This window comes from Oncorhynchus keta, unplaced genomic scaffold (assembly GCF_023373465.1).
Source record: "Oncorhynchus keta strain PuntledgeMale-10-30-2019 unplaced genomic scaffold, Oket_V2 Un_scaffold_4195_pilon_pilon, whole genome shotgun sequence".
In the NCBI taxonomy this organism is placed as follows: Eukaryota; Metazoa; Chordata; class Actinopteri; order Salmoniformes; family Salmonidae; genus Oncorhynchus; species Oncorhynchus keta.
This window is the reverse complement of record NW_026290935.1, coordinates 119,752-134,653: the sequence shown is the minus strand read 5'-3', so window position 1 is coordinate 134,653 and position 14,902 is coordinate 119,752. Positions and strand designations below refer to the sequence as shown.

The 14,902-nt window shown below is 44.7% G+C and overlaps 2 protein-coding genes across 10 annotated transcripts in view; one reads left to right on the top strand and one right to left on the bottom strand.

Annotated features, from left to right (window-relative positions):
• The window catches only part of nktr (natural killer cell triggering receptor), a 102,930-nt gene that overhangs the window by 21,921 nt on the left and 66,107 nt on the right, over nucleotides 1-14,902 (bottom strand). For all 6 annotated transcript variants that reach the window (XM_052516243.1, XM_052516244.1, XM_052516242.1 and 3 more), the window contains 2 exons: nucleotides 3,538-3,763; nucleotides 3,180-3,353 (listed from right to left, as the gene is read on the bottom strand). In XM_052516243.1, coding sequence (XP_052372203.1) covers nucleotides 3,180-3,353; nucleotides 3,538-3,763 — 400 coding nt within the window. The remainder of the gene's footprint in view (nucleotides 1-3,179; nucleotides 3,354-3,537; nucleotides 3,764-14,902) is intronic.
• On the top strand, nucleotides 5,158-14,502 carry LOC127928821 (streptococcal hemagglutinin-like). Of its 4 annotated transcripts, XM_052516246.1 has the most exons (5): nucleotides 5,158-8,150; nucleotides 8,448-8,906; nucleotides 9,663-12,133; nucleotides 12,761-12,858; nucleotides 13,913-14,502. In XM_052516246.1, the coding sequence occupies exon 1, from the start codon at nucleotides 5,653-5,655 to the stop codon at nucleotides 7,540-7,542; it is 1,890 nt and encodes a 629-aa protein (XP_052372206.1). In that variant the 5' UTR covers nucleotides 5,158-5,652; the 3' UTR covers nucleotides 7,543-8,150; nucleotides 8,448-8,906; nucleotides 9,663-12,133; nucleotides 12,761-12,858; nucleotides 13,913-14,502. The 4 variants fall into 4 exon arrangements, with proteins under 4 accessions (XP_052372206.1, XP_052372209.1, XP_052372210.1 ...); XM_052516249.1 differs by lacking the exons at nucleotides 9,663-12,133; nucleotides 12,761-12,858 and having other exon boundaries at nucleotides 8,448-8,545; XM_052516250.1 differs by lacking the exons at nucleotides 9,663-12,133; nucleotides 12,761-12,858; nucleotides 13,913-14,502 and having other exon boundaries at nucleotides 5,161-6,513; nucleotides 6,694-8,150; nucleotides 8,448-8,584.

The window sequence follows — 14,902 nt, the reverse complement described above, 5'->3', positions numbered from 1 at the left end:
ACACAATTATAGACAAACAAACTGGAAGCCATTTGGTTTTCAGTTTAGGTCATTTTGAGGCTTAAATGGCTGGGGGCAGTATCGAGTAGCTTGGATGAATAAGGTGCCCAGAGTAAACTGCCTGCTACTCAGTCCAAGTTGCTAATATATGCATATTATTAGTATATTTGGATAGAAAACACACTGAAGTTTCTAAAACTGTTTGAATGATGTCTGTGAGTAAAACAGAACTCATATGGCAGGCAAAAACCTGAGAAAAAAAATCCAACCAGGAAGTGGGAAATCTGAGGTTGGTCGTTTTTCAACTCATTCCCTATTGAAGACACAGTGGGATATTGGTCATGTTGCACTTCCTAGGGCTTCCACTAGATGTCAACAGTCTTTAGAAACTTGTTTGAGGCTTCTATTGTAAAGGAGGGGCTCATAAGGGCTCTTTGAGTCAGTGGTCTGGCAGAGTGCCACAAGCTCGTGACGCTCGTTCAGATGAAGTAGCTCGCGTTCCATTGGTTTTCTACAGACAAAGGAATTCTCCGGTTGGAACATTATTGAAGATTTATGTTAAAAACATCCGAAAGATTGATTCTATACATCGTTTGACATGTTTCTACGGACTGTAATGGAACTTTGACATTTCGTCTGCTCCTAGTGAACGCGCTTCGTAACTTTGAATCCACATAAATTATGGATATTATCGAACAAATCAAACATTTATTGTGGAACTGGGATTCCTGGGAGTGCATTCTGATGAAGATCATCAAAGGTAAGGGAATATTTATAATGTTATTTCTGTTGACTGCACAATATGCGCTGGATCGGTTTGGCTCGTTTGGTCTCTGAGCACCGTACTCAGATTATTGCATGGTTTGCTTTTTCCGTAAAGCTTTTTTGAAATCTGACACAGCGGTTGCATGAAGGAGAAGTGTATCTAAAGTTCCATGCATAACACTTGTATTGTCATCAACATTTATTATGAGTATTTCTATAAATTGATGTGGCTCTCTGCAAAATCACCGGATGTTTTTGGAACTACTGAACGTAATGCTCCAATGTATACTGAGATCTTTTAAATAAAAATACACTGTAGCTCAGTTGGTAGAGCATGGCGCTTGTAACGCCAGGGTAGTGGGTTCAATTCCCGGGACCACCCATACGTAGAATGTATGCACACATGACTGTAAGTCGCTTTGGATAAAAGCGTCTGCGAAATGGCATATATATAATAAAGGGAACACTAAAATAACACATCCTTGATCTGAATGAATGAAATATTCTTATTAAATACTTTTTTCTTTACATAGTTGAATGTGCTGAAAGAAATGCCACCCCACACCATGACTGACCCACCGCCAAACCGGTCATACTGGAGGATGTTGCAGGCAGCAGAACGTTCTCCACAGCATCTACAGACTATGTCACGTGCTCAGTGTGAACCTGCTTTCATCTGTGAAGAGCACAGGGCGCCAGTGGTGAATTTGCCAATCTTGGTGTTTTCTGGCAAATGCCAAACGTCCTGCACGATGTTGGGCTGTAAGCACAACCCCCACCTGTGGACGTCGGGCCCTCATACCACCCACATGGAGTCTGTTTCTGACCGTTTGAGCAGACACATGCACATTTGTGGCCTGCTGGAGGTCATTTTGCAGGGCTCTGGCAGTGCTCCTCCTTGCACAAAGGCGGAGGTAGCGGTCCTGCTGCTGGGTTGTTGCCCTCCTACGCCTCCTCCACGTCTCCTGATGTACTGACCTGTCTCCTGGTAGCGCCTCCATGCTCTGGACTCTACGCTGACAGACACAGCAAACCTTCTTGCCACAGCTCGCATTGATGTGCCATCCTGGATGAGCTGCACTACCTGAGCCACTTGTGTGGGTTGAAGACTCATGCTACCACTAGAGTGAAAGCACCGCCAGCATTCAAAAGTGACCAAAACATCAGCCAGGAATCATAGGAACTGAGAAGTGGTCTGTGGTCCCCACCTGCAGAACCACTCCTTTATTAGGGGTGTCTTGCTAATTGCCTATAATTTCCACCTGTTGTCTATTCCATTTGCACAACAGCATGTGCAATTTATTGTCAATCAGTGTTGCTTCCTAAGAGGACAGTTTGATTTCACAGAAGTGTGATTGACTTGGAGTTACATTGTGTTGTTTAAGTGTTCCCTTTATGTTTTTGAGCAGTGTATAAACGTTATCAAACAAAACATACATGTTTTGTGTAACATGAAGTCCTATGAGTGTCATCTGATGAAGATCAAAGGTTAGTGATTCATTCTCTCTCTATTTCTGATTTTTGTGACTCCTCTCTTTGGCTGGAAAAATGGCTGTGTTTTTCTGTGACTTGGCTCTAACCTAACAATCGTTTGTGGTGCTTTCGCCGTAAAGTCTATTTGAAATCGGACACTGTGGTGGGATTAACAAGAAGTGTATCTTTAAAATGATGTGAAATACTTCTATGTTTGAGGAATTTTAATTATGGGATTTCTTGTTGTTTTGAATTTGGCGCCCTGCACTTTCACTGGCTGTTGTCATATCGATCTTGTTAGCGGGATCTCAGCCTGAAGTTAAAAAAGTTAATTAATGCCCCCTTTTCAATGACAGGCATTTTTCAATTAACATTCCAGGTCAAGTGGTCAATTCTTGAGTTAAATTAGGTAACTACTGCATTAAACAAGATTAGACTGAGCCTGAATTGGCCAAGGACTAGATTGATCCTAGATTAGATAAATCCGGGACTAGATTGCCCCTCTAGGGATGCAATACATGGTAGGGTCAGAATCAAGAGACTGACGTGTCTGGATGGTCCTCCTGACCCAGCTGGTTAACAGGTTTAGTAACAGAGAGAGGGTTAGTATCAGAGATAGACTGACGTGTCTGGATGGTCCTCCTGACCCAGCTGGTTAACAGGTTTAGTAACAGAGAGAGGGTTAGTATCAGAGATAGACTGACGTGTCTGGATGGTCCTCCTGACCCAGCTGGTTAACAGGTTTAGTAACAGAGAGAGGGTTAGTATCAGAGATAGACTGACGTGTCTGGATGGTCCTCCTGACCCGGCTGGTTAACAGGTTTAGTAACAGAGAGAGGGTTAGTATCAGAGATAGACTGACGTGTCTGGATGGTCCTCCTGACCCGGCTGGTTAACAGGTTTAGTAACAGAGAGAGGGTTAGTATCAGAGATAGACTGACGTGTCTGGATGGTCCTCCTGACCCGGCTGGTCTCTCCTCAATAGGAAGCGGTTCTCAGGAACAGGAGGGATCTCCTCTGGACGAACTACTGGTTTCTCTCTCTTCAAACCACTCTGCTCCTTCCCTCCACCCTCCTCCTCCACAGCTACCGCCACCATCCCTCCATCCACAGGGCTGTGTGAAAATTATTGAGTGAGCAGCAACAAAAAACATACCAATTAAAAAAACATCACAACCGTGGAATGTAAACAGATTTGACACCTCAAATGTGCAGGAGAGTTGCACATCATAATAAGCCCGAAATGTCTTGTGAATAATTTAGCCGTATTGGTGTGAGGCAGTCCACAGTGAACCTCACCCCTTTAGACCAGGCTCCACCCTGTCAGTGTGACCCTCTCTCTTCACCTCCCTCTCTCTCCTCCTCTTCTTGGAGCGTTTGCTCTTGGAGTGTCTCTTTCGCCTGTGGTGGTGGTGCTTCTCCTCAGATTCACTCCCAGACTCCAGAGAGGAGAACTGAGAGGAGCCAGGAGAACTGAGGGAGGAGTCTGCAGAATGCGACCGCCGCTTCCTCTTTCCTTCCAGAACTACAGAACACAGAGAGACAGAGAGAGAGAGACAGACAGAGAGAGACATACAGAGAGAGACAGACAGACAGAGAGAGGAGACACACACACACACACACAGAGACACAGAGAGAGACAGAGAGAGAGACAGAGAGAGAGAGAGAGAGAGGAGACACACACACACACAGAGAGACAGAGAGAGAGAGACAGAGAGACAGAGAGAGAGAGAGGAGACACACACACACACACAGAGACAGAGAGAGACAGAGAGAGACAGAGAGAGACAGAGAGAGACAGAGAGAGACAGAGACAGACAGACAGAGAGAGACAGACAGAGAGAGACAGACAGAGACAGAGACAGAGACAGACAGACAGACAGACAGACAGACAGACAGACAGACAGACAGACAGACAGAGACAGACAGAGACAGACAGAGAGACAGAGAGACAGAGAGACAGAGAGAGAGGAGACACACACACACACAGAGAGACAGAGAGAGACAGACAGAGAGAGACAGACAGACAGAGACAGACAGACAGAGAGAGAGAGACACAGAATGAGAGATACAGCGAGAGAGGTTCCAGAAGCTGCTGAAAAAAACGAGCTCCTATGGTTTTTAGATTGAAGTACATTAGTGTGTGTGAGGGGGTGGGGTGGGGACAAAACAAGCTCCTATGGTTTTTAGATTGAAGTACATTAGTGTGTGTGAGGGGGGGACAAAACAAGCTCCTATGGTTTTTAGATTGAAGTACATTAGTGTGTGTGTGAGGGGTGGGGGGACAAAACAAGCTCCTATGGTTTTTAGATTGAAGTACATTAGTGTGTGTGAGGGGTGGGGGACGACAAAACAAGCTCCTATGGTTTTAGATTGAAGTACATTAGTGTGTGTGAGGGGTGGGGTGGGGGACAAAACAAGCTCCTATGGTTTTTAGATTGAAGTACATTAGTGTGTGTGAGGGGGTGGGGGGGGGACAAAACGAGCTCCTATGGTTTTTAGATTGAAGTACATTAGTGTGTGTGAGGGGGTGGGGGTGGGGGGACAAAACAAGCTCCTATGGTTTTTAGATTGAAGTACATTAGTGTGTGTGGGGGGGTGGACAAAACGAGCTCCTATGGTTTTTAGATTGAAGTACATTAGTGTGTGTGAGGGGGGTGGGGGGGGGGACAAAACAAGCAAAGATAAGCTTTTGAAGAAGTTACTATTTTTTATAAAATTGTACAGTTATATTAGCTAGCTGAATTGTTTATCAGTTGCTACGCAGTTGATGGGACTCTCCTAAAATAAGCTAGCTAGCTAACTAAATAATAGAAAGACAAAAGAACAGAAGACAAAGGACATTAAAGTAAAGACACTAGAGACAGTAATACAAGAAACAATGCTGTTTTGGAAAAGATAGGCTTGTATTGCAGCGTTGTGGCCAACATCACCCGCGTTGCTATGGAAACTATTTACCCACCAGACATCCAGACAGAGAAAGATAAGAAACGTTTCAAAGGCTTGATGATGGGACAGAACCATGAATGTCTGTTTGCAGAGCTTACCAGTTACAAAACAAGAACCAATGTAATATTTAATAACAAACGAGGGCACGTATGAAGAAGGGTCATTTGCATCAGCCAATCAGATCAGCCAAGGCTGTCAGATCAGCATTTTTGAAGAAGCTGACCAGAGCAACAGGTGTCAAGCTGTCAACTTCTACAATAAAGGAATTGTTTTGATACAAGGCAATGATTCAAGCCTCATGGCTTTTGAGAATATGTTTGCTACCCTAAAAGTAGAAGCTGAACTCATCTCAGAAGCTGAGGAAAAGGTAGAGGGAGATGACGGAGAAAAGCAGGCCCCAACAGCCTCTGTGACCCAGCAAGAAGCCCTCTACCTACCTCACCTGTAGCAGACAGAGCCAAGAACATGCCTAAAACACCAAGAACACCAGCTATGCAATGTTTCCACAACACCTTCTCTCTAGTCGAAGCAGAGGTCATAGAACTCAGAGAGAACAAGCTTCAAGAGGACACTGTCCAGAAACTAAAAGAAGAGATGAAACCGTTCAGGGAGGAGAGCAGAGCATCTATTGCTAAATTAGAAGGCAGAATGGACAAACTGAGTCAGACAACTGATGACCTCAGACACCATCTGAGCACAACGAGAGAGGAGCTAGAGCAGAGAGAGAGGTACATTGACACCTTCAACCAGCAGCTAGTCATTATGTCCTCTGCATCTAGAGAACATGTCCACAAGCTTGGTACAACACAGGTAGAACCTGAGACCAGCACAACCAGTATAGCCACCACACAGCCTGATGACACTGCACCAGCCTCCCAGTCTGCCACAGCCCAGGTCGACCAACCAGCCTCCCAGTCTGCCACAGCCCAGGTCAACCAACCAGCCTCCCAGTCTGCCACAGCCCAGGTCAACCAACCAGCCTCCCAGTCTGCCACAGCCCAGGTCAACCTACCAGCCTCCCAGTCTGCCACAGCCCAGGTCAACCAACCAGCCTCCCAGTCTGCCACAGCCCAGGTCAACCAACCAGCCTCCCAGTCTGCCACAGCCCAGGTCAACCAACCAGCCTCCCAGTCTGCTCCAGCCCAGGTCAACCTACCAGCCTCCCAGTCTGCTCCAGCCCAGGTCAACCAACCAGCCTCCCAGTCTGCTCCAGCCCAGGTCAACCTACCAGCCTCCCAGTCTGCTCCAGCCCAGGTCAACCTACCAGCCTCCCAGTCTGCTCCAGCCCAGGTCAACCTACCAGCCTCCCAGTCTGCTCCAGCCCAGGTCAATCTACCAGCCTCCCAGTCTACCACAGCCCAGGTCAACCAACCAGCCTCCCAGTCTGCCACAGCCCAGGTCAACCAACCAGCCTCCCAGTCTGCTCCAGCCCAGGTCAACCAACCAGCCTCCCAGTCTGCTCCAGCCCAGGTCAACCAACCAGCCTCCCAGTCTGCTCCAGCCCAGGTCAACCTACCAGCCTCCCAGTCTGCTCCAGCCCAGGTCAACCTACCAGCCTCCCAGTCTGCTCCAGCCCAGGTCAACCTACCAGCCTCCCAGTCTGTCACAGCCCAGGTCAACCAACCAGCCTCCCAGTCTGCCACAGCCCAGGTCAACCAACCAGCCTCCCAGTCTGCTCCAGCCCAGGTCAACCAACCAGCCTCCCAGTCTGCTCCAGCCCAGGTCAACCAACCAGCCTCCCAGTCTGCTCCAGCCCAGGTCAACCTACCAGCCTCCCAGTCTGCTCCAGCCCAGGTCAACCTACCAGCCTCCCAGTCTGCTCCAGCCCAGGTCAACCTACCAGCCTCCCAGTCTGTCACAGCCCAGGTCAACCAACCAGCCTCCCAGTCTCTACCGATCCTCGACTTCGGTAATGTCATTTACAAAATAGCCTCCAATACCCTACTCAACAAATTGGATGCAGTCTATCACAGTGCAATCCGTTTTGTCACCAAAGCCACATATACTACCCACCATTGCGACCTGTACGCGCTCGTTGGCTGGCCCTCGCTTCATACTCGTCGCCAAACCCACTGGCTCCAGGTCATCTACAAGACCCTGCTAGGTAAAGTCCCCCCTTATCTCAGCTCGCTGGTCACCATAGCATCACCCACCTGTAGCACGTGCTCCAGCAGGTATATCTCTCTGGTCACCCCCAAAACCAATTCTTTCTTTGGCCGCCTCTCCATCCAGTTCTCTGCTGCCAATGACTGGAACGAACTAGAAAAATCTCTGAAACTGGAAACACTTATCTCCCTCACTAGCTTTAAGCACCAACTGTCAGAGCATCTTACAGATTACTGCACCTGTACATAGCCCACCTATAATTTAGCCCAAACAACTACCTCTTTCCCAACTGTATTAAATTTATTTATTTATTTTGCTCCTTTGCACCCCATTATTTTTATTTCTACTTGGCACATTCTTCCACTGCAAATCTACCATTCCAGTGTTTTACTTGCTATATTGTATTTACTTTGCCACCATGGCCTTTTTTGCCTTTACCTCCCTTCTCACCTCATTTGCTCACATCGTATATAGACTTGTTTATACTGTATTATTGACTGTACGTTTGTTTTACTCCATGTGTAACTCTGTGTCGTTGTATGTGTCTAACTGCTTTGCTTTATCTTGGCCGGGTCGCAGTTGTAAATGAGAACTTGTTCTCAACTGGCCTACCTGGTTAAATAAAGGTGTTCTCAACTGGCCTACCTGGTTAAATAAAGGTGTTCTCAACTGGCCTACCTGGTTAAATAAAGGTGTTCTCAACTGGCCTACCTGGTTAAATAAAGGTGTTCTCAACTGGCCTACCTGGTTAAATAAAGGTGTTCTCAACTAGCCTACCTGGTTAAATAAAGGTGTTCTCAACTGGCCTACCTGGTTAAATAAAGGTGTTCTCAACTGGCCTACCTGGTTAAATAAAGGTGTTCTCAACTGGCCTACCTGGTTAAATAAAGGTGTTCTCAACTGGCCTACCTGGTTAAATAAAGGTGTTCTCAACTGGCCTACCTGGTTAAATAAAGGTGTTCTCAACTGGCCTACCTGGTTAAATAAAGGTGTTCTCAACTGGCCTACCTGGTTAAATAAAGGTGTTCTCAACTGGCCTACCTGGTTAAATAAAGGTGTTCTCAACTGGCCTACCTGGTTAAATAAAGGTGTTCTCAACTGGCCTACCTGGTTAAATAAAGGTGTTCTCAACTGGCCTACCTGGTTAAATAAAGGTGTTCTCAACTGGCCACCTGGTTAAATAAAGGTGTTCTCAACTGGCCTACCTGGTTAAATAAAGGTGTTCTCAACTGGCCTACCTGGTTAAATAAAGGTGTTCTCAACTGGCCTACCTGGTTAAATAAAGGTGTTCTCAACTAGCCTACCTGGTTAAATAAAGGTGTTCTCAACTGGCCTACCTGGTTAAATAAAGGTGTTCTCAACTAGCCAACCTGGTTAAATAAAGGTGTTCTCAACTGGCCTACCTGGTTAAATAAAGGTGTTCTCAACTGGCCTACCTGGTTAAATAAAGGTGTTTTCAACTGGCCTACCTGGTTAAATAAAGGTGTTCTCAACTGGCCTACCTGGTTAAATAAAGGTGTTCTCAACTGGCCACCTGGTTAAATAAAGGTGTTCTCAACTGGCCACCTGGTTAAATAAAGGTGTTCTCAACTGGCCTACCTGGTTAAATAAAGGTGTTCTCAACTGGCCTACCTGGTTAAATAAAGGTGTTCTCAACTGGCCTACCTGGTTAAATAAAGGTGTTCTCAACTGGCCACCTGGTTAAATAAAGGTGTTCTCAACTAGCCTACCTGGTTAAATAAAGGTGTTCTCAACTGGCCTACCTGGTTAAATAAAGGTGTTCTCAACTGGCCTACCTGGTTAAATAAAGGTGTTCTCAACTGGCCTACCTGGTTAAATAAAGGTGTTCTCAACTGGCCACCTGGTTAAATAAAGGTGTTCTCAACTAGCCTACCTGGTTAAATAAAGGTGTTCTCAACTGGCCTACCTGGTTAAATAAAGGTGTTCTCAACTGGCCTACCTGGTTAAATAAAGGTGTTCTCAACTGGCCTACCTGGTTAAATAAAGGTGTTCTCAACTGGCCTACCTGGTTAAATAAAGGTGTTCTCAACTGGCCACCTGGTTAAATAAAGGTGTTCTCAACTAGCCTACCTGGTTAAATAAAGGTGTTCTCAACTGGCCTACCTGGTTAAATAAAGGTGTTCTCAACTGGCCTACCTGGTTAAATAAAGGTGTTCTCAACTGGCCTACCTGGTTAAATAAAGGTGTTCTCAACTGGCCTACCTGGTTAAATAAAGGTGTTCTCAACTGGCCTACCTGGTTAAATAAAGGTGTTCTCAACTGGCCTACCTGGTTAAATAAAGGTGTTCTCAACTGGCCTACCTGGTTAAATAAAGGTGTTCTCAACTGGCCTACCTGGTTAAATAAAGGTGTTCTCAACTGGCCACCTGGTTAAATAAAGGTGTTCTCAACTGGCCTACCTGGTTAAATAAAGGTGTTCTCAACTGGCCTACCTGGTTAAATAAAGGTGTTCTCAACTGGCCTACCTGGTTAAATAAAGGTGTTCTCAACTGGCCTACCTGGTTAAATAAAGGTGTTCTCAACTGGCCACCTGGTTAAATAAAGGTGTTCTCAACTAGCCTACCTGGTTAAATAAAGGTGTTCTCAACTGGCCTACCTGGTTAAATAAAGGTGTTCTCAACTGGCCTACCTGGTTAAATAAAGGTGTTCTCAACTGGCCACCTGGTTAAATAAAGGTGTTCTCAACTAGCCTACCTGGTTAAATAAAGGTGTTCTCAACTGGCCTACCTGGTTAAATAAAGGTGTTCTCAACTGGCCTACCTGGTTAAATAAAGGTGTTCTCAACTGGCCTACCTGGTTAAATAAAGGTGTTCTCAACTGGCCTACCTGGTTAAATAAAGGTGTTCTCAACTGGCCACCTGGTTAAATAAAGGTGTTCTCAACTAGCCTACCTGGTTAAATAAAGGTGTTCTCAACTGGCCTACCTGGTTAAATAAAGGTGTTCTCAACTGGCCTACCTGGTTAAATAAAGGTGTTCTCAACTGGCCTACCTGGTTAAATAAAGGTGTTCTCAACTGACCTACCTGGTTAAATAAAGGTGTTCTCAACTAGCCTACCTGGTTAAATAAAGGTGTTCTCAACTGGCCTACCTGGTTAAATAAAGGTGTTCTCAACTAGCCTACCTGGTTAAATAAAGGTGTTCTCAACTGGCCTACCTGGTTAAATAAAGGTGTTCTCAACTAGCCTACCTGGTTAAATAAAGGTGTTCTCAACTGGCCTACCTGGTTAAATAAAGGTGTTCTCAACTGGCCTACCTGGTTAAATAAAGGTGTTCTCAACTGGCCTACCTGGTTAAATAAAGGTGTTCTCAACTGGCCTACCTGGTTAAATAAAGGTGTTCTCAACTGACCTACCTGGTTAAATAAAGGTGTTCTCAACTAGCCTACCTGGTTAAATAAAGGTGTTCTCAACTAGCCTACCTGGTTAAATAAAGGTGTTCTCAACTGGCCTACCTGGTTAAATAAAGGTGTTCTCAACTAGCCTACCTGGTTAAATAAAGGTGTTCTCAACTAGCCTACCTGGTTAAATAAAGGTGTTCTCAACTGACCTACCTGGTTAAATAAAGGTGTTCTCAACTAGCCTACCTGGTTAAATAAAGGTGTTCTCAACTGGCCTACCTGGTTAAATAAAGGTGTTCTCAACTGGCCTACCTGGTTAAATAAAGGTGTTCTCAACTGGCCCACCTGGTTAAATAAAGGTGTTCTCAACTGGCCCACCTGGTTAAATAAAGGTGTTCTCAACTAGCCTACCTGGTTAAATAAAGGTGTTCTCAACTGGCCCACCTGGTTAAATAAAGGTGTTCTCAACTGGCCCACCTGGTTAAATAAAGGTGTTCTCAACTGGCCCACCTGGTTAAATAAAGGTGTTCTCAACTAGCCTACCTGGTTAAATAAAGGTGTTCTCAACTGGCCTACCTGGTTAAATAAAGGTGTTCTCAACTAGCCTACCTGGTTAAATAAAGGTGTTCTCAACTGACCTACCTGGTTAAATAAAGGTGTTCTCAACTAGCCTACCTGGTTAAATAAAGGTGTTCTCAACTGGCCTACCTGGTTAAATAAAGGTGTTCTCAACTGGCCTACCTGGTTAAATAAAGGTGTTCTCAACTGACCTACCTGGTTAAATAAAGGTGTTCTCAACTAGCCTACCTGGTTAAATAAAGGTGTTCTCAACTGGCCTACCTGGTTAAATAAAGGTGTTCTCAACTGGCCTACCTGGTTAAATAAAGGTGTTCTCAACTAGCCTACCTGGTTAAATAAAGGTGTTCTCAACTGACCTACCTGGTTAAATAAAGGTGTTCTCAACTGGCCCACCTGGTTAAATAAAGGTGTTCTCAACTGGCCCACCTGGTTAAATAAAGGTGTTCTCAACTGGCCCACCTGGTTAAATAAAGGTGTTCTCAACTAGCCTACCTGGTTAAATAAAGGTGTTCTCAACTAGCCTACCTGGTTAAATAAAGGTGTTCTCAACTAGCCTACCTGGTTAAATAAAGGTGTTCTCAACTAGCCTACCTGGTTAAATAAAGGTGTTCTCAACTGGCCTACCTGGTTAAATAAAGGTGTTCTCAACTGGCCCACCTGGTTAAATAAAGGTGTTCTCAACTGGCCCACCTGGTTAAATAAAGGTGTTCTCAACTGGCCCACCTGGTTAAATAAAGGTGTTCTCAACTGGCCCACCTGGTTAAATAAAGGTGTTCTCAACTGGCCTACCTGGTTAAATAAAGGTGTTCTCAACTAGCCTACCTGGTTAAATAAAGGTGTTCTCAACTGGCCTACCTGGTTAAATAAAGGTGTTCTCAACTGGCCTACCTGGTTAAATAAAGGTGTTCTCAACTGGCCCACCTGGTTAAATAAAGGTGTTCTCAACTGGCCCACCTGGTTAAATAAAGGTGTTCTCAACTGGCCTACCTGGTTAAATAAAGGTGTTCTCAACTGGCCCACCTGGTTAAATAAAGGTGTTCTCAACTGGCCCACCTGGTTAAATAAAGGTGTTCTCAACTGGCCTACCTGGTTAAATAAAGGTGTTCTCACCTGGCCTACCTGGTTAAATAAAGGTGTTCTCAACTAGCCTACCTGGTTAAATAAAGGTGTTCTCACCTGGCCTACCTGGTTAAATAAAGGTGTTCTCAACTGGCCTACCTGGTTAAATAAAGGTGTTCTCAACTGGCCTACCTGGTTAAATAAAGGTGTTCTCAACTGGCCTACCTGGTTAAATAAAGGTGTTCTCAACTGGCCTACCTGGTTAAATAAAGGTGTTCTCAACTGGCCTACCTGGTTAAATAAAGGTGTTCTCAACTGGCCTACCTGGTTAAATAAAGGTGTTCTCAACTGGCCTACCTGGTTAAATAAAGGTGTTCTCAACTGGCCTACCTGGTTAAATAAAGGTGTTCTCAACTGGCCTACCTGGTTAAATAAAGGTGTTCTCAACTGGCCTACCTGGTTAAATAAAGGTGTTCTCAACTGGCCACCTGGTTAAATAAAGGTGTTCTCAACTGGCCTACCTGGTTAAATAAAGGTGTTCTCAACTGGCCTACCTGGTTAAATAAAGGTGTTCTCAACTGGCCTACCTGGTTAAATAAAGGTGTTCTCAACTGGCCTACCTGGTTAAATAAAGGTGTTCTCAACTGGCCTACCTGGTTAAATAAAGGTGTTCTCAACTGGCCTACCTGGTTAAATAAAGGTGTTCTCAACTGGCCTACCTGGTTAAATAAAGGTGTTCTCAACTGGCCACCTGGTTAAATAAAGGTGTTCTCAACTGGCCTACCTGGTTAAATAAAGGTGTTCTCAACTGGCCTACCTGGTTAAATAAAGGTGTTCTCAACTGGCCTACCTGGTTAAACAAAGGTGTTCTCAACTGGCCTACCTGGTTAAATAAAGGTGTTCTCAACTGGCCTACCTGGTTAAATAAAGGTGTTCTCAACTGGCCTACCTGGTTAAATAAAGGTGTTCTCAACTGGCCTACCTGGTTAAATAAAGGTGTTCTCAACTGGCCTACCTGGTTAAATAAAGGTGTTCTCAACTGGCCTACCTGGTTAAATAAAGGTGTTCTCAACTGGCCACCTGGTTAAATAAAGGTGTTCTCAACTGGCCTACCTGGTTAAACAAAGGTGTTCTCAACTGGCCTACCTGGTTAAATAAAGGTGTTCTCAACTGCCCTACCTGGACAAATAAAGGTGTTCTCAACTGGCCTACCTGGTTAAATAAAGGTGTTCTCAACTAGCCTACCTGGTTAAATAAAGGTGTTCTCAACTGGCCTACCTGGTTAAATAAAGGTGTTCTCAACTAGCCTACCTGGTTAAATAAAGGTGTTCTCAACTGGCCTACCTGGTTAAATAAAGGTGTTCTCAACTGGCCTACCTGGTTAAATAAAGGTGTTCTCAACTGGCCTACCTGGTTAAATAAAGGTGTTCTCAACTGGCCTACCTGGTTAAATAAAGGTGTTCTCAACTGGCCTACCTGGTTAAATAAAGGTGTTCTCAACTGGCCTACCTGGTTAAATAAAGGTGTTCTCAACTGGCCTACCTGGTTAAATAAAGGTGTTCTCAACTGGCCTACCTGGTTAAATAAAGGTGTTCTCAACTGGCCTACCTGGTTAAATAAAGGTGTTCTCAACTAGCCTACCTGGTTAAATAAAGGTGTTCTCAACTAGCCTACCTGGTTAAATAAAGGTGTTCTCAACTAGCCTACCTGGTTAAATAAAGGTGTTCTCAACTAGCCTACCTGGTTAAATAAAGGTGTTCTCAACTAGCCTACCTGGTTAAATAAAGGTGTTCTCAACTGGCCACCTGGTTAAATAAAGGTGTTCTCAACTAGCCTACCTGGTTAAATAAAGGTGTTCTCAACTAGCCTACCTGGTTAAATAAAGGTGTTCTCAACTAGCCTACCTGGTTAAATAAAGGTGTTCTCAACTAGCCTACCTGGTTAAATAAAGGTGTTCTCAACTGGCCTACCTGGTTAAATAAAGGTGTTCTCAACTAGCCTACCTGGTTAAATAAAGGTGTTCTCAACTGGCCTACCTGGTTAAATAAAGGTGTTCTCAACTAGCCTACCTGGTTAAATAAAGGTGTTCTCAACTGGCCTACCTGGTTAAATAAAGGTGTTCTCAACTAGCCTACCTGGTTAAATAAAGGTGTTCTCAACTGGCCTACCTGGTTAAATAAAGGTGTTCTCAACTAGCCTACCTGGTTAAATAAAGGTGTTCTCAACTGGCCTACCTGGTTAAATAAAGGTGTTCTCACTAGCCTACCTGGTTAAATAAAGGTGTTCTCAACTGGCCTACCTGGTTAAATAAAGGTGTTCTCAACTGGCCTACCTGGTTAAATAAAGGTGTTCTCAACTGGCCTACCTGGTTAAATAAAGGTGTTCTCAACTGGCCTACCTGGTTAAATAAAGGTGTTCTCAACTGGCCTACCTGGTTAAATAAAGGTGTTCTCAACTAGCCTACCTGGTTAAATAAAGGTGTTCTCAACTGGCCTACCTGGTTAAATAAAGGTGTTCTCAACTGGCCTACCTGGTTAAATAAAGGTGTTCTCAACTGGCCTACCTGGTTAAATAAAGGTGTTCTCAACTAGCCTACCTGGTTAAATAAAGGT

Coding starts and splice junctions, on each gene's coding strand:
- LOC127928821 (XM_052516249.1), top strand. CDS start 5,653: ATGCCTAAAACACCAAGAACACCAGCTATGCAATGTTTCCACAACACC.